General features: G+C 37.9%; 1 protein-coding gene across 1 annotated transcript; it reads right to left on the reverse strand.

Moving 5' to 3' along the window:
• On the reverse strand, window positions 1-23,323 carry LOC128994862 (LIM/homeobox protein Lhx9-like). The gene is made up of 5 exons (XM_054419682.1): window positions 23,061-23,323; window positions 13,471-13,603; window positions 12,670-12,910; window positions 5,633-5,865; window positions 1-633 (listed from the first exon to the last, which is right to left on the reverse strand). The coding sequence occupies exons 1-5, from the start codon at window positions 23,270-23,272 to the stop codon at window positions 397-399; spliced, it is 1,056 nt and encodes a 351-aa protein (XP_054275657.1). The 5' UTR covers window positions 23,273-23,323; the 3' UTR covers window positions 1-396.
• Window positions 23,324-27,249: the final 3,926 nt, after the last annotated feature.

Genomic DNA, 27,249 nt, shown 5'->3' on the forward strand with positions numbered 1-27,249 from the left:
ACGGCATCAATTTACGTTATGTACTGAAGGACTTATTTTTTTACTCTAAAATTTATTTTAAGATAAATTATGATTTAATGTTCATAGTGTTCAAAATATTTTTTTAATATTTAATAAATTTTAAATTTTAATATTCAAGAATAATTCTAAATAATGAATTCTTCGTGGTTTATGGGCTGTGGAAACTAAACATATAATCCAACACGTATGTTGTTTGCTTAGTTTGATTGCAGTAAAGTCTTATCTGACCAAATAACAATGATGCAGAAATAATACTACAGCTTTTCCTCTGGGTATCAGTGCTTACCAATACCTCGACCAAATATTTCAGCAAAACAAATAAATTTACCAGCACATTATTCCCTATCGGAGTACATACAATTTACAAGCCCAGCGCTAGTAGAGTTCACCGAACGTGATGGTCTGTGACGTCTGCAGATGGTGATGATGATGGTGATGCAGGTGATGGACGTCGTCCATGCTGCTGCTGTCCCCCATGATAACTGAGGGGGGTCCTACAGACGGGGGACCTGAGGGGGGTGCGCCACCGGGGGGAGGAACGACCCCCCCAGCACCGCTCTCCTGTCTCATCATATTGCGGCGCCACTTCGCTCGCGCGTTCTGGAACCAAACCTGGAACAGGGACTTATAGATAAAGTCTGATAGGAGAGTCTATTTATAAAATGTTTACATGTTGAACATGTTATGACTTGAAAACTAGAAAAATGTAAAAATGATATTAAACTGCTATCTTAATATCAGCACCGAAACAAATTGCTATTGACAATCAATTATTGAAGATCGGAATCTAAAAGCCATTTACAGGCTGATGTCAGCTGTATGTTACTTAGGTAAACAAAATAAAGAGTCTTCTGGATTGGATATTTTAACTAAATCCCAAGCTTGTTCTATTTTAGGATAGTATTCTTCTTGTTTTTCAACACTCATTACAAGGATTGTGAATTCGTCAACCGTTGTTTCGACATGACATAAGCCGAAGTGGCTGAGTGGTAAGTGATCTTTTTACAATAAGAATGTCACCGGCTCGTTCTTGCGTTTTTTTAATGGTTCGAAGCTGGATCAAGCTCCAGTTAATCATTGGGCTCTTAGTAAATGGTGCTCACTCAATACAAAGTGGATGAAAGACATTAACAAAGGTATCATAGAATCCATTCAACACTCATCCTTCACTCATGTATTGACATTGTATGGGTTTAATCTAATCCAGTACACTGTCCCCTAATTAGTTGGAAACCCATAATCAAAAATACCGTAGCATACAAGAAAACACTATATGGTTTGTGTAGCAAAATCGTGTATGCAGTCAAATATCTCGTTTATTTAGGTCAAATATATAGAGGTTGCTCTCTACTAGGAAAGCAAACTGGTCTAGTAGTAGAGCACGGGTCTTCCATCTCCCGAATCGTTCAAAGGGTTCAAATTTTACCAATTACCAAAGTATTTTTAGGAAGTGTTAATTACATAACCATCTAAGACTAGCTTTAAGTAATGCGTGAAATGGTTCCGAGTCTACTGAATGGGTGTGAAGGTGGACAAACAATAAAACAACAAAAACATGTCCTCTACGATTCTTAGCTCTATTCTATTCAATGAATGATTAGCAGAATAATTGATAGAATCCTCTATAACATATGTTCAACTAGGTTGCTGAACTGCTAGTAGGACCATGTAGGCTCTTCTTTTGCGTGCCTCTTGTACATTACGCGCGTAACTAGGTGGGAACAATGTACAAGAATGACTCCTACGACGCCTCGTCTTTGAACCACCGGGTGTAACGTCACAGACGCTGTTTCGATATTATCACCACTAATTAAAATTTGACGCCTCATAAACCCACTTTTCGTTTCCACATCCCTCACGCCCGAACCTGCAGATCACCTAATTTAGGAATGTCTAAATGCTAATTTAGGCAGAGCTTCTTTAAATAGAACCGGATTCATTCACCTTCACCTCGGAAAGGATTAGTGATGAATGAAGGCTTTCCATTCCGAAGAAAAACGTGTGATATGCTGATTGCTGAATTATTGCTCAAACATGTAAATTAATTAACCAATGAAATAATTACGTTGAGTAAATAAAATGAGAGACATGTAGATTCTCTGTGACTTTTTAGTATTGTGGTATGATTTGCTAGTAGCTCTTGAATCTTTCATTTCATTCTCAATCTATTATTCATTTCAATTGTGGCAGATGAGTGGTTTGCTAGGTTTCTGGATCCTAAGAAAAGTTATCAGTTTTTGTCTGTTCGAAACTTAGATTTTTTCTCTGGGTTTTCTTAAAATGCATGACAGTTTAAGCAGTAGACTAAAATGAATGTTCATTTAACTACTACATAGTTATTATGGCAGGGAGATGCAACTGTAACGAGTATCCTATCCAAAATATGAATCGAAGAAAATTTGTAAGAAGTATTATCATAAACTAACCAGCACTTCACATCATAAAATATACTTGTCATCCCATGGTAAATTTTGAAGCACGTTTTTTGTGTCTAGTTCATATTGGTGACACTGGGCGCTTGTGTCGACAAAATGTTGTTTCTATTGTTCAGGGTTGATTTCACGATTTGTGATTTACCACAAACTATCTCCAAAATTAATAACCGATGACCAACTATAAATAAAAACTAAAGCTGTTGTATTTGTTCATTTGTGTCTGCATTGGTTATATAACTAGGGGAAAAGTTACTATTTATGATTAGATAGTTTTGTATGGTTAAACGAGGTTTTAAAAAACCGAAATAAGAAGACAAAAACTGTAAAAAAAAAAACACGATCCTACTGGTACCAGACGGAACTAACAATAAAACTGTCTTCAGCTGCTCCGTAAGTATGAAAAATCTACTATAGGATTAAGTGTTATCTATGGTATTGTGTAGCTACTTTCCTGACTAGGATCAACTGTTTCTTAAACCAGGAAAAAAGTTAAACGCCCAGCAATCGAGTACAGCTTCGTCGTCCAATTTTGAGTTTTCTAAAAGATGCCCTTTCTACTATTGAATCTAGATGATTCCTTACAATCATTCAACAGATTTTCAGTTCAACAAAAACAATCACTCATACACCTTCATTCATATCATAACCGTATGTCCTCATAGACAAAGGGAACTCTTACATTGAATCCAACATACAAGCGCGGGTGGAGTTGAGATCGGAAAGATCAAACAATGGCATAGGTAATGGAAACGAACAGAAACTAATTGGACAGCCGTGCAACGGTGAATGTAAGTACGTTTTACAATACAGAAGAGAAAACAGGCTCACAATGAGCATGAGAACAGAAGACTGGTGAGGTGACCATGTTTGTATGTGGAGTGAAGTAGCAGACAATGGTACTTGGGGTGGGTTGAGAGGGCTGTAGGTGAGAGGGGTAGTCCGTGAGCTATCGACTAATCTAGCTGGTACACCACTCCGACACTTGTGGGAAAATGTTCAGTGGATGTTGCGTAACAATTGTCGTATAATAGTAAACAATTTGAAAGTGTATTAATACATTGTAAATTCACAATCAATTTTGGATTGTGTTTAGGGTAGGATTGCTGTATAGTCAAGATAAATCAATAAACACATGATATGGTTTGGGCATAAATTTTGTTTTTGGTTTTATTCCTTTTATTATATATTTTATTATTTGTTACATTAATATTTTATAAAAATTGCCATACAGTTACGGAAATCTATAAATACTCAACGTTATATCAAAGATAAATATAGTTTTTTATCTTTAAAAATGGCGATACATATGGTTTTTTACCATACTCTGTTCACAAAATTTAGGTTGGTTTTAGGGGAAGAAATCTATCAACATTATTTTGATCCTACCTTTGAAACGTCAATCAGCTGCAACAAATTAAATAAGCAAAAAATAGAAGAGAAACTTCCCCTCAAACCACAAAAATTTTGTAAACGAACTATAAGTTTAGGTCGATTCTTTATGTAAAAACTGATGTTAAGTAATCAACATCTATAACCAATTATATAGTTATTATATATTGGCCTTTTTGAACTTTTAAATTTAGTTATACATTTCATTATCTATAACCAACACAATAGATAGGAGATCAGTTTTGTTTTTGGATTTGTGTACATTGGATTCTGTTTAACCACAAACTGTTATACAACATCACAGGCAATATGATCGATAATAAATTTTTTTCACTCGACAGTACATTTTTTTTTAGGTAAATCGTTATAAATGGGAAAGCCTGATGAATAGTAGTATTTGCTTTCAAACAATAATTTTTTTCCAAAACAGAATTAGTGTTTTTAATGACTACAAAAAGAAAGTACATAGTTTAAGTTAGGATTTACAGTATAATCCACCCATAATAGTCAAGATAAAATGTACACCTAGAACTACTTAATTTATTTTAAATTTCAATGTATTTCAAATTACAATTACAATTACAAGTTTAAATTAAATTGGAAACCTTAAAAACAGCCCGCATTACACTTTGTGTAGAATTGCTTCAAAGTTCGAAGACCAGTAGTAGATTATCTTTATCTAAAACATGTATAATTAGTAAGGGGTTTCCTAAACGGCGGTTGAACCATTTACGTTGCATTTAGCACAAGTGCATTTAGATTGCATTACGGTTAATTGATGGCTTGCATAATAGTCAGGACTAAATGCAGACTGAGCCATCCAGTGCGGGCCAGGTGGAACGGTGCCCTCATTTCCTCGCGGTCAGGACTCGGAACTACGGGTCTTTTTTGCTAAATAATACCTAATATTACAATTCCAAAGATAATCGATAGCTATCAAATACGGGTGGCATCTGATAGTGGTAAAACGTCAGTGAAGAGAATTTACATGTGAACTTGAACATTTGAAAGCTATGTGGCGGAATCCATTCACTAGACAGCAACGTACTTTGGGAGGATATGAATACAGGATGTAGTAATCAGTGAAGCCTTGTTAATGACTAGTAAAAGCTGTTTCTTCAGCCAGAGCTATACATTACAAGCCCAATGATCAAGGACAACTGGATTCAATTTGGGACCATCAAAAATCATTGGTAGAGCTGCGGATGAGTTTTATGCCTGTCAGGGTGATTTAGCTATTTCGACACGTCAAAGTGATTGTTAACAAAGGGTTTTGGCTTTTAAATATGCCCTGAATGATTATCTAAAAAAATTGATAGAAATTATAATATTCAGTGGTTTACGTACCTAAACATGAAAAAGTCCTCAAGTCAATTGATTGATTACCATGATTTTAAAACACTAGTGCCATGGTCACTTCAACAAACGAGGATGATACACTTCATATTCATCTGAGTGGACATCGTCAAAGATGTGTCATGGTCAAACTATCAAACGAGAATGGAACATTATTCAACTTAGTATCAAACGTTAAGGGACGGAAAGAAACAATACACACGGGACTCACGCGTATAAATACAAGTACTGTTCACCGATCGATATGTTTAAAATTAAGTTGAAGAATGTTCCATTCACGTTTGGTAGTGTGACCATGACACAAGAGTGATGACATCATGATAACCAGTGTTACCAATAACCATCAATTACACTTAACAATTCTTTGTAATAATTGTATACCGATTTCAAACATCCTCAATGAACTCTTATGATTCATTGAACTGACATACCTGTAAAACCCTTTTCGATAGGCCGGTCTTCTGCGCTAGCTGCTTGAGATCTTTGGCATCAGGGTTCTGGTTGATGTTGAAGTATGACTTCATCGTCCTCAGTTGATGGTGTTTGAAGGACGTCCTCATCCTCTTGGTCCTCTGCTGCGACCCTTGGACACCCGGTGACGTCACCGAGGAGTCGTACGCCAGGGACTCCATGGAGGAAGACAGGTCCCCGCCGTGGAGCATCTCTTGGAAGCAAACATAGTAAAACTGTATAGACTTGTTCATCTAGAAAATATATATTTAAATTTGTGAATAAATAAACGCAGTCACTACTCAACAAAAGAATTACTTGAAATAATTACAGCCAATAATTGCCATATGTTAAAAAAGGTATATAGCACTTATTTTTACCATTGACGAATCGTACAATTGGATGTACCTGAACCTCAAGATCTAATGGGTACCAAAAAGTAAGTAAGACTGCAACGACAACTGCGTAGAATATTTTAAGATAATTCAATTTTGTTTGATCCCTGTATGCTAGATCCCTACGTGTAGTCAGAGACCTCCTACCATCCATGACCCCAGCACAAAGCCTGTCAGCCATGCTGTGGTCATTGTTTTGTGGCCACCACATTCTCTACGATGTCTCTTATCACACGACTACCTGTGTATGCTAGATCCCTGTATGTGTTACGTGTAGTCAGAGACCTCCTACCATCCATGACCCCAGCACAAAGCCTGTCAGCCATGCTGTGGTCATTGTTTTGTGGCCACCACATTCTCTACAATGTATCTTATCACACGACTACCCGTGTATGCTAGATCCCTGTATGTGTTACGTGTAGTCAGAGACCTCCTACCATCCATGACCCCAGCACAAAGCCTGTCAGCCATGCTGTGGTCATTGTTTTGTGGCCACCACATTCTCTACGATGTCTCTTATCACACGACTACCCGTGTATGCTAGATCCCTGTATGTTTTACGTGTAGTCAGAGACCTCCTACCATCCATGACCCCAGCACAAAGCCTGTCAGCCATGCTGTGGTCATTGTTTTGTGGCCACCACATTCTCCACAATGTCTCTTATCACACGACTACCCGTGTATGCTAGATCCCTGTATGTGTTACGTGTAGTCAGAGACCTCCTACCATCCATGACCCCAGCACAAAGCCTGTCAGCCATGCTGTGGTCATTGTTTTGTGGCCACCACATTCTCTACGATGTCTCTTATCACACGACTACCCGTGTATGCTAGATCCCTGTATGTTTTACGTGTAGTCAGAGACCTCCTACCATCCATGACCCCAGCAAAAAGCCTGTCAGCCATGCTGTATTCATTGTTTTGTGGCCACCACATTCTCCACAATGTCTCTTATCACACGACTACCCGTGTATGCTAGATCCCTGTATGTGTTACGTGTAGTCAGAGACCTCCTACCATCCATGACCCCAGCAAAAAGCCTGTCAGCCATGCTGTATTCATTGTTTTGTGGCCACCACATTCTCCACAATGTCTCTTATCACACGACTACCCGTGTATGCTAGATCCCTGTATGTGTTATGTGTAGTCAGGTTCCTCCTCCATCCATGACCCCAGCAAAAAGCCTGTCAGCCATGCTGTATTCATTGTTTTGTGGCCACCACATTCTCCACAATGTCTCTTATCACACGACTACCCGTGTATGCTAGATCCCTGTATGTGTTATGTGTAGTCAGGTTCCTCCTCCATCCATGACCCCAGCAAAAAGCCTGTCAGCCATGCTGTATTCATTGTTTTGTGGCCACCACATTCTCCACAATGTCTCTTATCACACGACTACCCGTGTATGCTAGATCCCTGTATGTGTTATGTGTAGTCAGAGACCTCCTACCATCCATGACCCCAGCACAAAGCCTGTCAGCCATGCTGTGGTCATTGTTTTGTGGCCACCACATTCTCTACGATGTCTCTTATCACACGACTACCCGTGTATGCTAGATCCCTGTATGCTAGATCCCTGTATGTGTTATGTGTAGTCAGAGACCTCCTACCATCCATGACCCCAGCACAAAGCCTGTCAGCCATGCTGTATTCATTGTTTTGTGGCCACCACATTCTCCACAATGTCTCTTATCACACGACTACCCGTGTATGCTAGATCCCTGTATGTTTTACGTGTAGTCAGAGACCTCCTACCATCCATGACCCCAGCACAAAGCCTGTCAGCCATGCTGTGGTCATTGTTTTGTGGCCACCACATTCTCTACGATGTCTCTTATCACACGACTACCCGTGTATGCTAGATCCCTGTATGTTTTACGTGTAGTCAGAGACCTCCTACCATCCATGACCCCAGCAAAAAGCCTGTCAGCCATGCTGTATTCATTGTTTTGTGGCCACCACATTCTCCACAATGTCTCTTATCACACCGATTTATAGCGTCAACAGTTGCCGAACCGACGGTAGGGAAATGCCAGTAGGTGGCCCACCCACCGGCACCATTGAAATCTCCACGTTCGTGATAAATAAACATCACAATCCGACTCGTTTTTCAGGCAGCTCTTCCTTTCCTTTATTTTCTTAAAAGGACAAATAAAAGCGGTCGTACGGGAACCGGCCTCTATAAACGTCCGGGACCGGTCGCCGCGTAACATGTCCCCGGTTTTATGGTATTGGTAACGGTTCGATGCTACACTACCGAAATCGATTCTCGGAGACCGCGATAGCGCGTTCTCGGTGGCCGCTGGCTTCTATTGGCTACCATCGTGCTATCTGCGCGATCGCCGCGGCTTCTGCTAAATATGGCCGAGAGGAGTGCTATTTTACATTTTATCGAAGGCGTGCTGAGGAGGTTTTAACACTCACGAGGAGAGGTTCCAAGGAATGTTATGTGCTTTTAGTTTTATTTTGCTTGTGAACTCTGAACCATTCGAAAGAGTGTCGCACAGTTAACTGTATTCGGTAACCTTGAAACCACAAAAAAAGCATTAAGATAGCAGGAAAATTCAAATAGTTCATGTTTGAACACAGTTTTTGGACTCGAAAATGCATTAATCCTAAAAATATTTGTCTCAATAAGAGTTCAAAATTAATTGCGTTATTGAGGCGAGGTTGAAAATCGAGCAAAGGTCAAAAACACCAGACGCGGAATAGGAGTGTTTTGCTTGTAGTTTATAAGTAACCCTTTAAATAGCTTCAATATTGTTTTGAGCTATGGACAATCATATTTCATCTCCTTATTCAGCTATTTGGCTTTATAAATTACTTGTTTTGGTCGATCATATGGTACATACATTTACCTCAAAAGTTCAACAAAGTGTGGTAGTGAATCTCACGACATGTTTCGCTTATTTTTGAAAGACATGTTTTTTAGGCGAGGTTTTTATACTGTATTGATCAGCTTGTGGGCTTCACTCACCTTAATTTGTTAATCCAGGACTCGTCAAATGTAACACAACGAAGACACAAACACACATACACGCACATAAAAATCGTCCTTGGATTAATTTACTCCGACGTTTCTTGGTCCCTCGAAACGTCGGAGTAAATTAATCCAAGGACGATTTTTATGTGCGTGTATGTGTGTTTGTGTCTTCGTTGTGTTACATTTGACGAGTCCTGGATTAACAAATTAAGGTGAGTGAAGCCCACAAGCTGATCAATACATGTTTCGCCTAGTCAGGCATCGTCAGGTGATCTCATATCAAGAATGCTTCATCCATTATGTGTTTGTATACGAAAATTTTAAATGTTTTAAATGTTTTTTGTTCCTTTTTATGTTCTGTTTAGGCTATTTATTTATTTGAATGTGAACTGAAGACTCTTAATGGATGAAGCATTCTTATGATAGGAGATCACCTAACGATGCATGCATATGCGAAACATGTCGTGAGTTTGACTTCCACACTTAGTTGAACTTTTGACATAAAGGTATGTACAGTACCTTAAAATTGTCCATTAAACAGTTCAGGTGCTATATAATGAATTTTAATTGTTTTAGTCGTTTAAAAGCTACGCAAATATGCATGCAAAAAGCTAACAAATAATAAGCTATGCATTTGATGTAATAAAAAAAATTGCAAACAATTATATATTTTTACTTAATTTTATACATTGATGAAAGGGATTTTGTTGTAGTAAATATTCAATGAAACTGATTATCGACACAACCAAATACGAAAATATTCCAGAAGTGACATTGTGCACAGAATAACTCAAACATTTGAAAAGTTTCTGTTTCTACTTTAGAAATTAATAAACACTTTATCCCCGCAACAAAGACATCGAAAATATCCGTTACTATTGCAGGGTAACTTAAAAGTAATCGCAGACTCGCATTACCACGTTTTAGGTCCAAACAAAGCGGAATATTATTTTGGCATTTTTCTAAACGCTTTTTAAGTTCTAACAAGGCCCTGTAATGCCTTTGCTGATAAGCCCTGTGGTTATCGGCCACTTAGTTCACGCCCTTGTACATGTCTCGGGTAATTATGTCGATACGGTGGCGAGCCGATACATAATTTACCAATTCTACTAGATGTTATGACCGGTAATTGAAGCCTAATTGAGGTTGCCACCTAATCTATGTAAAACTCTGGCTCAACCTTTGTCTAAACTTTAAAATACGATTAGGTTTTATTTCCCCGTAAGCCATGTTAATTTAAACAAAGCTGCTGTCATAGTGCTATTCCTGTCGTAGTTTTTGCTAATACGATATTTTATTGCATAACATTGTATTGTTTACATAATCTTGTTGGATCCGTTAGCTAGAATAGTTAATGTTTATACAGTATAGTTTACAGTAGTGTATGTAACAAAACCTACACAAGTAAAGGCCAATATTGCTCTTACAGTAGTATATGTAACAAAACTTATACCAGTAAAGGCCAATATTGATCTTACATTAGTGTGTGTAACAAAACCTACACAAGTAAAGGCCAATATTGCTCTTACAGTAGTGTGTGCAAAACCTACACAAACACAAGTAAAGGCCAATATTGCTCCAGTGCTCACAAAGGAGTTACGATTTTTACCATTCACAACTGGTTTGTTTTCCATTTTATCAGTCGACACCGAGACAGCCAATGGCAGCGGTTTTTTACTCTGTGCTGTTCAACGTCCGGCTATTGTTGAACCATTGACAGAAAGGTTCCGCCTCAGTGAAGAGACCTGCGAAGAATATTAACGTGGCTTGGAGGGAATCTCGGCAATGGCTCCATAGAGTAATGGAGTGTACACGGTGATTTAACACGGAGCAAGTGCAAACAAACATAGAGAGTGATGGCAGTTCCACATTTCTGCTAAAATTATTAAAATTGTTTCACAAAGATAATAAAGCACGGTTTTTAACACTTCGTTCAGTCACCATAGGATACAATTTTGTTATGTTTGTGTTGATACTGTACATTGAAAAAGTGCTTTAAGAATGAATATTGCAATATCACCACCATCTATTTAGCTAATCAAACATATATATCAAATAAATACTAAAATTGAGCGTTCTGCGTCCTAAAAACCACGGGTAGTGGATTTGTACCCCCTGGAATTTTACTCCCTGGGCAAACGTGACGTCACAAACCAGGGGGTAAAATTACGGGGGTTAAAATCCGGGGGTAAAATTCCGGGGGTAAAATTTCGGTTTTTATTGCTAATCTAATTAATCACGTCCTGTCTATTTTCATTAGACTTCCAAATCCGCGGGGGTAAAATTCCGTCCGCGAACAAACTTTTGAGCGCTTAGTTTACTACGTCATAGTGACGTCAGCTTTGCCCAGGGGGTAAAATTCCAGGGGGATAGAATTCCGGCGACCCAAAAGCCACACCGAAGTCGCGCTTTCTATTTTTTTTTTTTAAATAATATACATTACACAGTGACAAGACCATTGTTTGAAAAGTGTCCTGACAAAAAAAAGCTTAAAAATGTCATTGTCGTTAAACAAAAAAATACAGTTTATTGTGAATCAATAAATTGTATTCAGCCCAACTTCTACTTCAATAAATAACTACGACCACCTCTTAACCACGAAACATGATACGAAGTTCGAAAGCACTCAAATTAAAAACAAACCGCATCTGTACTTTTCACACAATTATTTTGAACCGATTGAAAACAAAATCTTCTCAAACTGGGACGTTTTCAACTTGGAAAAATAAGGAATGTACAACGTGACAGCGTGGAAAAGCGGCATCTGGTGCTCGGTGAATAATTGAGGACGGCCGATGTCAGAGTCTGAGACTGACAACTGACAACAACAACAGTGGAGTGTTGCTCAAACAACAAACAACAGTCGAGCTGTAATTGGCAACAACTCTCCAACTGTAGCAGATTATTTATGTATGTGAAACCGGCTGAAGGCTTGAACTAGGGTGAGATAGGGGTGGGGTGTTATTTGTTTCGTAATTCTAAACTCATTGTACTGTGGGTAGAAACACAGGTTCCTCTTGCCTATTCAGTATACATGAAATTAAATGTATGTATATTTTTTTTGTTTTATTATTGGCGTTTGGTTACTAGGGTTGATTATCGATTTATGTACCAGCGTGACTAATTTTCCCTTGTAGAACATATCTATTTGCCTTTGGTATTCACAACAACAGATTCTCTTTAGATGTAAACTAGACCAGGGTATGGATGGATTCCTTGAAAAAAAAAATATAGTTATGTTAAATAAACTATTAGTAGATTGTGTGGGTTCAATTTCACTTAGCAAGGGTCTGCGATGTATGTGTGTTATTTTTGGCATATCGTACAAAATGTTACTATTAGGACTTGTTTATAAATAGTTACTGATTTTGTCATATTCAATGCCAATTTTATAGACACTCGCAATGATCATAGATAACTATAGCTATATTAAACATAATAGGTACTCGTAGCTAACTGTCGAATCTAGGAATTCAAGGGATGGTCTGTTAAATTGGGGAAATGCTGGCCGACTTTTCAAATGAATCCTGCAAAGCCTTCCGAAACATCAGTCAGTATTTCAACTAGTTCAATATATGATTGTCCACTTTGACAGCAGTCTATTTTCCATACATGTACACTAATCTCTGTTGCAGATTACCTAGAGCTCCGGGTGGAATCCTCATGTTGACTGGCAGATCTGAGACACTGTCTTGGCCGGGGGACGGCGACGACATTAGCTTCCTCTTCCTGGGACGTCCCTTCTGCACGGCGGCGACGGCTGTCCAGTGGGCCGGGGAGAGAGCTTCCAGTTCAGCGGCGCCGCAGAAGTCTCGGTGTCGAAGGAGTTCGTAGTGAGGCCTGCAGTAGACCAGGCCGTCACGCATGCCGAAGTAATCACCCTGGAAGAGAAGAAGGTGTGAGGGAGAAAATATAAACGCAAAAAGAAGATAGTCGAGTGGTGATAAAATAAAGGGGTTTTATTCTTTACTGTTATGATAGTACGTAACATGTGGAAAATTCATTAAAAAAGCTAGGTTGTTAAGTGAAACCAAAGACCAGGTTGTTAGAAACACTACTATCATTAAACAGTTTGACCTTGTCGTAAAAGTAAATGAAGTTAAGTCCACTTGGTGTTGTTGATAGCTAAAGTTAGCAGTGAACTCATCTGGCTGATTGCAAATACACTCGTATATTGTCGGATATTTGTCGGGAGATATTCGCATTATTGACTTGGTGAACATACTGGCCGACGTGTTGGATTTCAGATGGAATCCGAAATATTATAAGTATTTTCACCAGTTCATCTCTGGAAGACCAAAATCTAAAAGTAAATTTTAGACTTATACACTTTTTGTAGTTTAAGAAACCTCAATTCTTCAACTAAGGATAATATACTTTAATACTTTTCAATGAAATATAGTACTCTAACGGAATATGTTAAATAAATGTCTTGGAATACCTTGGTGAGTAATATGCCACACGACGCACAAGAGAAGCAGTGTAGGTGGAATACAGCGTCTCTGGCACGCATCACCAGCTCTGAGGCAGAGATGCCTGCTTGGCACCGGGCACACCGCTTCACTGCGAACAGTCTGCGGAACATCAAACTGGATAAATAAATAGAATAACTAATTATAATGTCTTTAATTTGAAATACAATTTTACAAAAAATTTTTATGTTTAGGGGTTTGATGAAAATCTTTATTCCCAAAGAGTTCTAGGACGGATAAAAGGTTATATTTGACAGTTATTATGTCTATCATCGTGAGCTTGCGTTCATCCGTGATTCAACGACAGCTATTAAAAGTTTACTAATTTGGAATTTCGAATGATTATCATGTTTACAATTAATTTAGTTTGAAATTGAATGAAGCCATTTAATGTCCTTCATCTAGGATACAACATTGTTACTGTTGTATGGGGATAAGATTAGTTACAGCCATTAGTAAAAGAACCTACCATGCATATAATTTACAAACATACAAATTCTCAGTAGTAATACAGTATCTGTGATAATTCAAAATTAAGTGGGGTCTATGTAGAATATTTGTTTGATCAATATGGACGCAAAATATACCGAACCGACTGGACTGAAATATTACTCACAGGTAGATCATTCGTGGCCAAAACGTAGGCCTTGGGCACTTCATCTAGTCTCATAATGTACCTTAGATATTATTTACAAAAGGACAAATACTTAGTAACTTCTCCTCCTTCTTGAGTGAATACCTGGTTATATTCTAACAATAATCAATATATCTGTTTATTAATGCTTAGACCCATAACAGTATTTAGCAGTCAAACCACTGCTTGTAAAAAAAAAAAAATAAGTCACTAAGGTGAAAATGACTAAAATATCTCTGTTTTAGAGATAACAACACGAAATCTTTTACCTCAAGCTTACGTCGCTCAGATTACCCCCACACTACAGGAAATTCAATTCACCTCATAGGTAGATCATTATGAAACCATCAAACCCATGCTCCCTTCATCCTATTAGCGAACTAGTTTGATAACAGCACGTGCCCTCCCCACTGATAACTAAGGTGATTGTTCTGACCGCGACGCGTGGCGCGGATGAGCATGGGATCGAGAGGTGGATGCCCAGCGACGCAGGAGGAGGGTGGAGGATCATCCCCTGTACCTGCAGCCTACACACTACAGATCACTGAGTAGATCACCATTCACCATTCACTGGCGATGGTGATGGGTAAAGGCTCACTGAACCGCTTCAAAGCCAACAACGAGCACGTTTGACACTGGAGTAGTCAGGTATAATGGGGAGGGGTGGTAATTATGAAGATGAATTCGCTGTGAGAAATATGTATTTTCATTGTGGGTCACTAAAAATGTAACATGAAATTGAATCTTTTATATTTAAATATATTTTTCTGAGATTAAGTTATTAGGTTCTCTTCAATGCCTTTAAAGAAGTAGTATTAAGGTCGTTAATATAATCATAGATGAAAGGAGTAGACACTATTTTTACTACTATTTACTCCTTTTATCTATGATATAATGTGAGAATATGTTAGTATCCTTGTTATTACTGTATGTATTTAGACAACAGTTTACAATAAAGACTCTACAGAAAAAAAACCGTTACATTATAGTGGCCACTTGTAAAATAAAATAATAACCAAGTTAGATAAATCCACCGACAGAGAGTGCTGCTGAAAATGAATTTTATTCGTGGTACGCCAAATTTGTTGTCGTAACAAATCAACACAAATAAACGCTATACTAAACCGGTTAACCATACCGTTAAGGCATACAGTACCGGCAGCCTTAACTGTTAACCGATATGGCGAAAGGTAGTCGCAACCAAATTGTGTATTAATTATTTCATGTATTGTTTTGACGTGCTTGTATAAAATTCACAAACAATTAAAACATTATTAATATTAAATCTACTAATGCTGTCGATGAACCGAAATGGGCTGTTAACATGTGCAGTATTGTGTACAGTCATCATTGGTATTACATGAGTAGATACCATCTTGACTTTTGTGAAGAAAGGAAGAAATTCCAAGTGATTTTTTATTTTAGTATTTTTTGTTTAAGTAGAAGATGGTTGAATTTGCCTTTCACAAAGTATGCTACTATCGACAATAAATACTATAGTTGATGCCTTGATTGGATGGTTATAAAATTTACGTATTCGAAGTTATAAGTGACCATTGAGCAAAATGTTCTAAATTAGTTATTGTCCTGAAAAAGAACCAGCAGTTATGTCATATCACTTATTCAAAACACTCATCCTTCAATCATTTTTCCAATACTCCACCTGGGGTATCGGCGTCACAATGCAATCAAAATTAAACAAAAACCTGTAACTATTGCATTCCAAGATGTGAAGGCTGCTTGAGCATAGTACATAGCAGCGACTGTGTAACAAGTTAGGCGGTATATAGGTGGCATATGATGGCAGGGTCGGTGGCAGTGGAAGGTAAACAACTCGGCCACAGGTAAACACTAAACACGCCGATTGTTTACCTTCACACACGCGGCATTTACCTGCCCCCCCCCCCCGGGTGTTTGGTTTGGTGGCTTCACTCGTATGTTTACCCACAAACCGCTCATTATCCAGTTGCACATTTGGGATTTGGGATTTACTCTACCTTTGTAGGTTTCATGTAGCCAGCGTTAGTGAGGAATAACAATATCGACATGATATTGACGAGCATATTGTGATTGTGGAGTAGGCATAGTTATTGGTAGCTGCATTTTAGATTGTTCTTGCATAGTTTGATATTAATTCTTACTTTATATATACTTTAATAATTTACTTTAAAATAGATACCATACCAGTTTCAAGAGTACCTAGAATTGGTATTACAAATGTGGGGAGGTTTTTAATCATAAATTGATGACACAAATGCATAATGCAGAGGTGGATTATAACAGGGTATAGAGCACATATGTTTATATCGTTATTTTTTCATTTAAAAATATGTTTAAAGGGAAAAAAGGTTTTTATAGAAATGGAGGTCAGGTGAAAAATATGTCTTTGAGTGATAAATAAAGATTACTATGAAAAATATCTGTTAAAGTTTTTTTATCAGTGACTTTTAAATAGTCTTACTATTAAACACAATTAAAAATTGTATCTAAATAAAAATGGGTACCTACCAAAATGTTACTCTGCATAAACCTCAACGAAAAATGTAATTTGAATTTTGCTATTATTATTCCTTTACAATTTTTTTGTCTATTCGGACTGCATATTTAAACCAACTGAATAATGACTGAAATAGTTTTTTTTATATTTATATATACTGTATCATCAATTTTCCTATAATTTCTAGTTAGTCAAACCACGATGATTTTTTTGAATTAATTGATGTAAAAGTTGTGAACTTAAATGTCTATTGAATGCTTGTCCTACTGCTGGATATAGATTTGTATTAATATTTTCTTACATATTTACTTGCATACAGGGCTACTTATATAATAAAAATTAAAAACATAGTTAACAAAGTACCCTTTTTTATAACTATTTATAAAATAAATATTTATAGTAATATTATGTTGACTGTTTTTCTCAACAAATAGTAGTCTCGGGCTTTTTTATTATTTGTATTAGAGTTTTAGAAAATGTGAACCAATAGACATTTTAGTTAAAAATTTTCACTAAAATCTTAATAGGAGACAAGGTATAGATTCAATGGAACCCGAAGACTCACGATATTATAGGTTATAAAGGTCACCTTCGTTAAGGCATCTTGTATTATTAAGGTACTTGGTGTTATTAATCTACTTTTTATTGTAAATGTTCATATATTGTCACGTTGGTTGTCAGTTGGATCCCAAGGTTCAATTCAAGACCAGGATGCCAATTATTCATTATGCTATCAATTAAGGATGCTATATGTCAAAAAATATCAACAGTATACTATGACTTGGGCCGTCCCTTTGCAAAAACTGTAAAACTACATCGACACAAACATATAAAATCAAAGGAATATAATTTCATTAGACCTCTTATATACCTTATCGATTTAAGTTCTTGATTGTTTATAAGGTCTAAACATGTAATCAAGTATTTAAAAGGTGTTAAAAAAGTATGTCACGTAATTCTTACGAGTAATGTAAAATTATTCTACGAACGAACAATCCTCCAACAGTTTTCATCATACTGTAAAATAATAAAGAGAACATTGAATCTAAAAATAATGACTTTGCATGGGAATGTTTGAGCAGAACAAATAATTAAAATGTGGAACAAGATTACGTTCCGGAACTCCCTGCTCCCCTTTGGTAGAGAACTTATTACCTCCAAAGCATCCTGTCCCATATATAAAAGCAAATTTTGTATTAAAAAATGTAGTGCTTACCAACAACAACAACAAGAGTGATGATTGCAAATATTACCAAAAATATAAATTACACATATCAACATTAAACGTCTTCGTAAAGAACAACGATTTTAAGGTGACTTAGAGGGAGTTCACTTAAAAAAAAAAATTATTTTACTTTTATTCGTTACAACCACTTTTGATCAAAGAAAAATCCAAAATAATCAACACTACTTACAGAACCACACACAGAGTACGGAGATCCGATTCCCAGAACAAAACAAAACCCAACACAATTACACCATGGACTTTATATTCGACGAAGACACAACTACTAAAGATACGCGATCGAAAAGGATTACGATAGTAATTTAGGCGCGTATTTTACGCGCGATACAACTGACAACGAACAGCTGACTGGGCTCCGAACCACAGGACCACCTGCGAGTTTTTATGAAAAGGAAGCTTAAGTGGTGAAAAAATCTGTACGTCCAGGCGGAAAATGCGGGACAGGAGCGCTTGCAACACTACACCAATTATTCGAGTCCGGTAATTTTGCCCACTGACTACATGCAAACTCTATATTCATTAGCAGACTAATTATCGGACATACGGGCACTGGGCAACCTCTAGCGTCTTTGCCAATTATTGGGAATTCGGAATCGATTAGTCGATGGAATTAATTTGTTTGGGAATTGTTTTATGTGTTCAGTTGTAGCAGGAACTGTTGAATTCTCCCCTTACTTAAATTTAGAAGCGATTTATGGACGTAATTGTCAAAAATATATCCTGTACAGTGTACATTATTCGTACTAATTAGTTTGCGTTGTTTAACGCAATTGCCAATCAAGAAATTGTTCTTGGAACGGTTTAGACCCCGTAAATAATAATTCTGTATAATAATTATTATATGGAAAATATATAAATATATTAACTTAAGCGTCATTGATTACTGCGTTTTTGATTTGAGCGTGTTGGTTGAAAACTGTAAAACACATTCACGCGGAAAACGCAGCCGAATAAAAAAATGTTAACATATTTTTGCCATATCCAAAAGACAGAGCCAACTAATATATTTATAATTGAAATAAAATACTACCATTTTAAAGAGTAAACTAACCAAAAAAGAAAGAAAAATATTCTTTAGTTACATTTCCAAAACTACTTAGGCCTACGAATACATTATTTAAGATGTTTAAATTATTTTGTATTGTTGGAGTAGCTGAAAGAGTTTAGCGCTCACCTTCAAAACAAACGGTATTGACATTCTGACAAAATAAATAAAGCTGCAATAACTTTTGAACCGTAATTGTTACAGCAATGGGGTTTGTACTATTTTTTAGAATTATAAGAACATATTAATTTTGATCAAAACCAGCCTTTCTCCAAAAAAACAAATTTTTCGTTATTTTATGTTTTTTTTTCTTTTTAGAAAATAACATAAGTCACTATAGCTTTTGAACCGTGATTTTTACGGAAATGGGATTTGTACCATTTTGTTCAAAATTTTAAGGAATATAACATACTAAATTTTTTGAAAATCGTTTTGTCCATATTCAAGAAAATCTGATTTTTCCGTTATTTTATTTTATTATTTTATTTTTATGGGAAAAAAACATAATTTACTATAATTTTTAAACCGTAATTTTTACAGACATGGGAACCGTAGCGTTTTGTTTGGAATTTAAAGGGCTACAACATACTAAATTTTTATCAAAATCGTTCGGGCCATTTTTGAGAAAATCCAATTTTCCTTTATTTTATGGGAAAATCAACATTAAAAAACTATATATCATATAATGAAAAAAATTTGGAGATGGCATGGATTAGAACCTACACACCAAATTTAATCAAAATCGGACCACAGGTGTAGTCTCTAGCTCTGTACACATCCAGACACACACAGACATCACTTCGAAAACGACTTTTTTGAACCCAGGGGGACTCAAAACGAATAAATACACTCAAAACTCAAACTCAAAAATTTTGACGAAAATAATACTTTCTCCATATACAGTATTATGGTATAGGAAGAGAAAGTAAAAGAAGGTGGCAGTTTCGATCCCAAGCGAACCGGATAAAATTCCATGTTGCCTATTGTCAAAACCAGGGTTTAGACTGTCAAAAAAAAAAAAATAATACCCCCGCCGCAGCAAACCTGCAGACTAAGCGAATTTCCATTTGACTGATTTGATTTACACTGAAATGTCTACTTACAAATATAACATTTATTCCCGATTTAAATAGAATTAGTTAAACAAGTACTTAGGTTTGCTGCATCAGGGAGGGTAAAACTGTTTTTTTCTGTAAAATGTTAATAGTTAGTAAGAAATTAAAACATTTTCCAAATTTTATCAAAATATGTTCATAAACAAGCAAACTACAACAGTTTACTTATTCTCCATAAGAATAACATGGGAATTTTAAATTTACAATTTTTTGGAATTTTCTCCGTAACCATTAGGCGCATTATAACGCTTCAGTATACTAAATTATTTGTTTTTTTAAGCTCTACAAAATAGTTTAGAAAGAAATTGCAAAATTTTATGTTTTTTGGGTCAAAAATGGGAAAAACCCATTTTTACCCCATAAAACCCCCCGTAAACCCCCGTTCCCATGGTCCGATCATGCTGGTTCGCGAACTCGTTCGAATAAACGTAGGTTTACACGTTTGTACCAAATTTCAAAATCGGATCATTTTTGCTTGAGTTATCGCGCTAACGGACACATATATATATATATATATAAATAAATATATATATATATATATATATATATATGAATTCGAACGGATGGTGTTTTTGGCCTCTAGGGACCTCAAAACGAAAAAAAAAATCGGTCCCGCGTCCAGGTCTTACCATGAGTACTACGGTAATAGCTTATTCCATATATGGGAAATTCGCTAAAACAGAAAATGCACATTGTATGAAAACATAATTATGTATAACATAAATATGATTACTACTGGCAGTGTTATTGAGAGACTCTGGTTCTGATCATGACTGGTTATTTTGGAAACAATGTATTGATCACGTGACGTTGCTGGTGTATTCAGTGTCAGTTGTATTCGAATCCCAGTTACAGAGTCAATGCGGTTGCCATGGTTTCGGGCTCTGTCCCCGCTGTAGCCAATGTGCCAAAGCCAAAGCAGCGCCATCCCCCAATGTGTTCAAGGAGTGTATTTCAAATAGAAGACATCTTGTGATAAGTAATGTTACTTTCTTTTCGTGCATATATCAAATTAAGATGGTTCACTTTCTGGTTTGTTATTATTTTTTACTATTAACTCAGCAAATAATACAGCTATCTGGGAATATTAAAAATTGTAACATTTCTACTTAAATGGAAAAAGTTTATACTGTGATTATGACATGAAATAACGTACGTGGAAAGTTTTAACTAGAGGAAAATATTATTGAGCTCCAGTATTGTTAAAGCATTTAACTACGAGCTAGACTTTTTATTCCCATTGAGTCTTGTTTTAGAATAAACATGAAAGGCAGAGCGTGTCTACTGTCAATAGTATTATTATTGGTTTCTGTCGCATACTTCAATGTTTTAACCAATCGAAATCAAAATGTGGAAATGCTTAGATAGTAGCACCGCACCCTTGGCATAACGTATCTTGTAAATAATAGTATCAAGAACTTAAAGAAAAATATAACTTTACAAATAGCTCACTTGGTAAGTGGATATTTCAATGTTCATTCAAATTCAATAAAAATTGAGCTACATGTTGTCTATATAGATCTTGGCATCCAAAAGTCGATGGTTGAACATACATTTAAAGGTTTGTTTATCTGTTCACGATCCACACATGTTATATCGATAGCATTTATGAATTTTGTCGTTCAACGTCTTTTATAAAAATTAAACACTATACAAGAATATAATCGTCAAGTATATAATCAAGTATATGACTATGGATACAATTAGTGAAGTGTACTTAGGAAATCCTATTGTCATGGTAAAAATATAGACATTTTTAGAATAAAAGAATATTGAGTGGATTGAACCATCAACAGGGTCTACTGAGCTCAGCACAAATAAATAGTGTATCACTAATTAAATATTCTTTATTGCCAACTGCTAGTTTGTGGTTTCTGTAGAATACCAATTTACATACATGTAACCCAGCATCGTATGTATTACACAAATTACTATGAAAAACTAAGCGAGAAACATTTAACTTTGCATGAAAAAAATACTACGAGTATTGTATCGGTAGTAATGTGTCCATAAAACAATCACAACAACACCTAATTCCTAATTTTTATTACTTTACATTTGTGTTGCACTCTATCTATGGCTTTGATTCTGTTATCGGGTTTGTTGTTAACCGTAGTCCATAAGTTCCCATATTACTGTTTTCTTACATCTATTTTGCGTTGTTAGTATCTAGCTGTTAATATTTTAAAAATTCAAACAAACCAAAAATTATAGTGCTGCACCCCGTAGTTCAACCTTGTAACCTTTTAATGGTACTGAACATCATTGAATCCTACTCATTTATTTAGTCATATGTCGAGATTATTTGATTCATATGATTATTTTAAGGTCATGTGGGAAACTCCAGGATTTTTGAGATAAGTATATGCCTATATGTTAATCGGAAATATGAGCTATCATCATGCCAAATTTCAGCCCAATCCGACCAGTAGTTAACGCGTGATTGAACCCCAAACAAATAAACACACAAACTTTCACATTCTAAATATTAGTTATCAACCAATGCCTATTGATACTTCAGAGAATCTAAATATTCTCCTTGAAGTTGTCAGAAAACTGAAGAAGTGTAGAAGGAGGGTTAGGCGAATCAGCTTTTTACTAGCGTCATACGTAACGTCATATTTGGAATCATATTTGTGGGAATTTAAATGAGAGGATGTCGTGGTGACATACTGTACAATCAATTATTCTCTCAACAGCTGACCCCATACGGGTGTTGACTTTCTGACAAAAAATGTCCTCAATTTGTAAATACGCCAATATTAGCAATAGTCTACATACAGAAATGTCCCCTAAAGAGTTACTTTAAATTGCAAACACTTTAGAAGATGTAGGAGTACTAATAATAATAGTACTTGTACTGATCTTTTAAACGCATAGTTGTGCAGTACATCGATGTTTCGTTTGAAGTAATTTGCCTATGGCGGATAGAAAGTAAAAGGTACGCAGTTTTTTTTTTGTTTCCTGTCCATCCAAAGTCTCTACACAAATTGCTACATTTCCACAATTCAAGACCACATACCTGTAATAATCGTCCTTGCAGTATATGTTGCCGTGGCGGGCGAAGCAAGTAAGTTCAGAGTCAAGAGGTATCTTGCACTCACAACACTGCAGACACCCGAGATGCCACTGACGGTCGACAGCCAGAAGGTAGAAACGGTCTTGGATCCTGGTGTGACAGCCGGCACAGAGCGCGAGACCCGGGGACAGAGGCTCAGCGTGCTCCTTCAGCATTCCTTCATCCCCGCCCCAGCACCACCTCAGCACCAGCTCAGCACATCACTGTCGTCTGTAACATATCATGACACATGACTATAGATCCTGGTGTGACAGCCGGCACAGAGCACGAGATCCAGGGACAGAGGCTCAGCGTGCTCCTTCAGCATTCCTTCATCCCCGCCCCAGCACCACCTCAGCACCAGCTCAGCACATCACTGTCGTCTGTAACATAACATGACATATACTGTAACTATAGATCCTGGTGTGACAGCCGGCACAGAGCGCGAGACCCGGGGACAGAGGCTCAGCGTGCTCCTTCAGCATTCCTTCATCCCCGCCCCAGCACCACCTCAGCACCAGCTCAGCACATCACTGTCGTCTGCAACAGAACATGTCACATGACTATAGATCCTGGTGTGACAGCCGGCACAGAGCACGAGACCCAGGGACAGAGGCTCAGCGTGCTCCTTCAGCATTCCTTCATCCCCGCCCCAGCACCACCTCAGCACCAGCTCAGCACATCACTGTTGTCTGTAACAGATCATGACACATGACTATAGATCCTGGTGTGACAGCCAGTACAGAGCGCGAGACCCGGGGACAGAGGCTCAGCGTGCTCCTTCAGCATTCCTTCATCCCCGCCCCAGCACCAGCTCAGCACCAGCTCAGCACATCACTGTCGTCTGTAACAGATCATGACACATGACTATAGATCCTGGTGTGACAGCCAGTACAGAGCGCGAGACCCGGGGACAGAGGCTCAGCGTGCTCCTTCAGCATTCCTTCATCCCCGCCCCAGCACCAGCTCAGCACCAGCTCAGCACATCACTGTCGTCTGTAACAGATCATGACACATGACTATAGATCCTGGTGTGACAGCCGGCACAGAGCGCGAGACCCGGGGACAGAGGCTCAGCGTGCTCCTTCAGCATTCCTTCATCCCCGCCCCAGCACCATCTCAGCACCAGCTCAGCACATCACTCTCGTCTGCAACAGATCATGTCACATGACTATAGATCCTGGTGTGACAGCCGGCGCAGAGCACGAGACCCGGGGACAGAGGCTCAGCGTGCTCCTTCAGCATTCCTTCATCCCCGCCCCAGCACCAGCTCAGCACATCACTGTCGTCTGTAACAGAACATGACACATGAATATAGATCCTGGTGTGACAGCCGGCACAGAGCACGAGACCCGGGGACAGAGGCTCAGCGTGCTCCTTCAGCATTCCTTCATCCCCGCCCCAGCACCACCTCAGCACCAGCTCAGCACATCACTGTCGTCTGCAACAGATCATGACACATGACTATAGATCCTGGTGTGACAGCCGGCACAGAGCGCGAGACCCGGGGACAGAGGCTCAGCGTGCTCCTTCAGCATTCCTTCATCCCCGCCCCAGCACCACCTCAGCACCAGCTCAGCACATCACTGTCGTCTGCAACAGAACAAGACATATAACTATAGATCCTGGTGTGACAGCCGGCACAGAGCGCGAGACCCGGGGACAGAGGCTCAGCGTGCTCCTTCAGCATTCCTTCATCCCCGCCCCAACACCACCTCAGCACCAGCTCAGCACATCACTGTCGTCTGCAACAGAACAAGACATATGATTATAGATCCTGGTGTGACAGCCGGCACAGAGCGCGAGACCCGGGGACAGAGGCTCAGCGTGCTCCTTCAGCATTCCTTCATCCCCGCCCCAGCACCACCTCAGCACCAGCTCAGCACATCACTGTCGTCTGCAACAGAACATATCACATAACTACAGATCCTAGTGTGACAGCAAGCACAGAGCGTGAGACCCGGGGACAGAGACTCGAGCTGCTCCTTCAGCATTGCAACAGAACATATCACATGACTTATAGATACTGTTGTGATACTGCAATAAAATTAGTTCCCAAAGCTTTAATGGCAGTATTGTTCTAACCACCTTCGAATTGTCAAACCACTTCTACTGGGACTGCTATGAGCTCCTTCTGACGTATTCAATGCCATCCTATCCCCCATGGACTTTAAATATATTACCACAAAGAGAGTAGGTAATGTCGTGTGCCACAGAAAAAGTGCCTTTAAAACATTTTGTTGAAGTGCAGACTGACGTCACGCAGTAGCTGAGAGCTGAGCCTGTCGTAGGAATCAGAAAGTTCAGGAATCAGATTTGACCCTGAGAAAACTCATCATTTTTATGACGGTTCAATCTGGATCCAGCTGTACTTGGTCTTGGCTAAAGAGCAAGTTGGTCTTTTTCGGTAATAAAGCTTATATGATTATAATCATGTAATATAATATGATCTTTATCAGTAATGAATCTTTCATATCATTCATTCAATACACATCCTTCACTCATTTTGACGCTCCTGGTGTGATCATACCTAAAAACACATGCAAAGTAGTAATTCAGATAAACGTAACTGTGTCATCTTATTTGGCACGCATCAATACATCTCGTAGAGACCATAAAGCGTTGACTATCGATGCGCGGAGTTACGAGGGATGCAGCCTTGTTACATTCTAATACCTAATTAACGTGAACGTGTTCAGTTGGCGACACTGGATGGTGTTTTCGTCCGCTACAGTTGGCAACGCTATGGTAATGGTACTCTACCAGTTTCGCACTTTAATGGGGCCAGTTTATCGTCCCGATTGATTTATCGTACGGTGACAATTAGCCATCCGAATGCCGATTTCATTCATGAATTGCTCGCGTTGTGTTTTATGTCGCGTTTACGGTTCGTTCGTTCATTCATTGAACCGATCCATCCTGAGCCAGTGTCGCCAGCCAATGGGTAATTAGAAATTCCCGGATTGGCGCCGTGCAATGTGCAATGTGCAAGCTGGTTACTGATTTGCAATCGGGTCTCGCCGAGAAATTATCATCGGTTGATGTGGTTGTGATCGAAATTACTCAAGTGTTGCTGCTTTTCGTTTACTTTCAACAAATAAACCCTGGGTGATATTACTGCTAGAAACTCATTGAACATCATCTGCAAGCATCATTGAATACATCAACTTTATCTGTGATTGAAGCATAATTAAGAAACTTTTTTTGTGATCGCTTTTTACTAATAATGAATTCTTATTTGTCATTAAACGTATTTTGGATAAGTCTCTAAAACTTAAATAAATCTCGTGTTTATGTTTCAAAAGAGTAGGTAGGATAATAATAAGTAAACTAGTTCAATTTCTTCAATTACCAATTAAATTTATTTGCTTGCGCTAACCAGCCAATATCCTTCATCATGAATGTCGTTGCTTAAACTATTTTAGGTACATAATAAGCTCCTAAACTTTAGTGAAGTTTTTCTAAAACTATGTTACTCAGCTAACCAATGCTTTACAATTAATTTATATATTCCTTTGCAAATAATACTTTCTGTCTTTATAAAGGACCGTATTTACCAGCAAAAGATAAGAATACTAATTAATATCAACAACGAGATTGATGAGACTGCGTCAATTTTGTATGATATCAAATTTTCTATAAGCTATACAGCCTACATCTGACCTGTTCTGATATTCAGATAAATACTATTTTTTTTTCAACGTTCTTAGCTACATTTAAGTAGCCATTCCCCTAACTAAACGGAACTACGACATTCTCCACTCAATTAATTATCCATCCCACCTTTATAACACGTTAGAGAGCTACTAAGTCCACAAAACGCCATTAAGTACTAAAGACCATCACTGGATTCTAGCTCACATTCTACCATAAAACTTCGAAAACAAAACCAAAGGGAGGAATGTAAGCCATAAAATAACAGGACATTAGAGACCCTGAAGCCGTCCTGGGCTATGAAATCGTCAGACAGGCCCTTCTCAATTAATTAGAGATGCCGTTGAAAGTGATTTTATACAGCGGAAAGTGAATAAGCCGGCTACGACGAGGTTTAGATTTCAAAAAATATCTAAGAGAACGTAAATATTATTCATTGTTTACCTTCTGAGCATAATATAAAGCAGATTGTAAGTCTACGACACATTACGTAATTTTA

This window comes from Macrosteles quadrilineatus, unplaced genomic scaffold (genome assembly GCF_028750875.1).
Source record: "Macrosteles quadrilineatus isolate MER2022 unplaced genomic scaffold, UCM_ALF_1.0 Scaffold_5__1_contigs__length_97177068, whole genome shotgun sequence".
Taxonomy (NCBI): Eukaryota; Metazoa; Arthropoda; class Insecta; order Hemiptera; family Cicadellidae; genus Macrosteles; species Macrosteles quadrilineatus.

What these genes read in the sequence shown, in the direction of transcription:
- LOC128994862 (XM_054419682.1), bottom strand. Translation starts at nt 23,272, where the DNA reads ATGCTGAAGGAGCACGCTGAGCCTCTGTCCCCGGGTCTCGCGCTCTGT. An exon ending in TGCAAGGACGATTATTACAG is followed by an intron (nt 13,604 to 23,060) that starts GTATGTGGTCTT and finishes GATGTTCCGCAG; the next exon opens with ACTGTTCGCAGTGAAGCGGT. An exon ending in GTGGCATATTACTCACCAAG is followed by an intron (nt 12,911 to 13,470) that starts GTATTCCAAGAC and finishes CTTCTCTTCCAG; the next exon opens with GGTGATTACTTCGGCATGCG.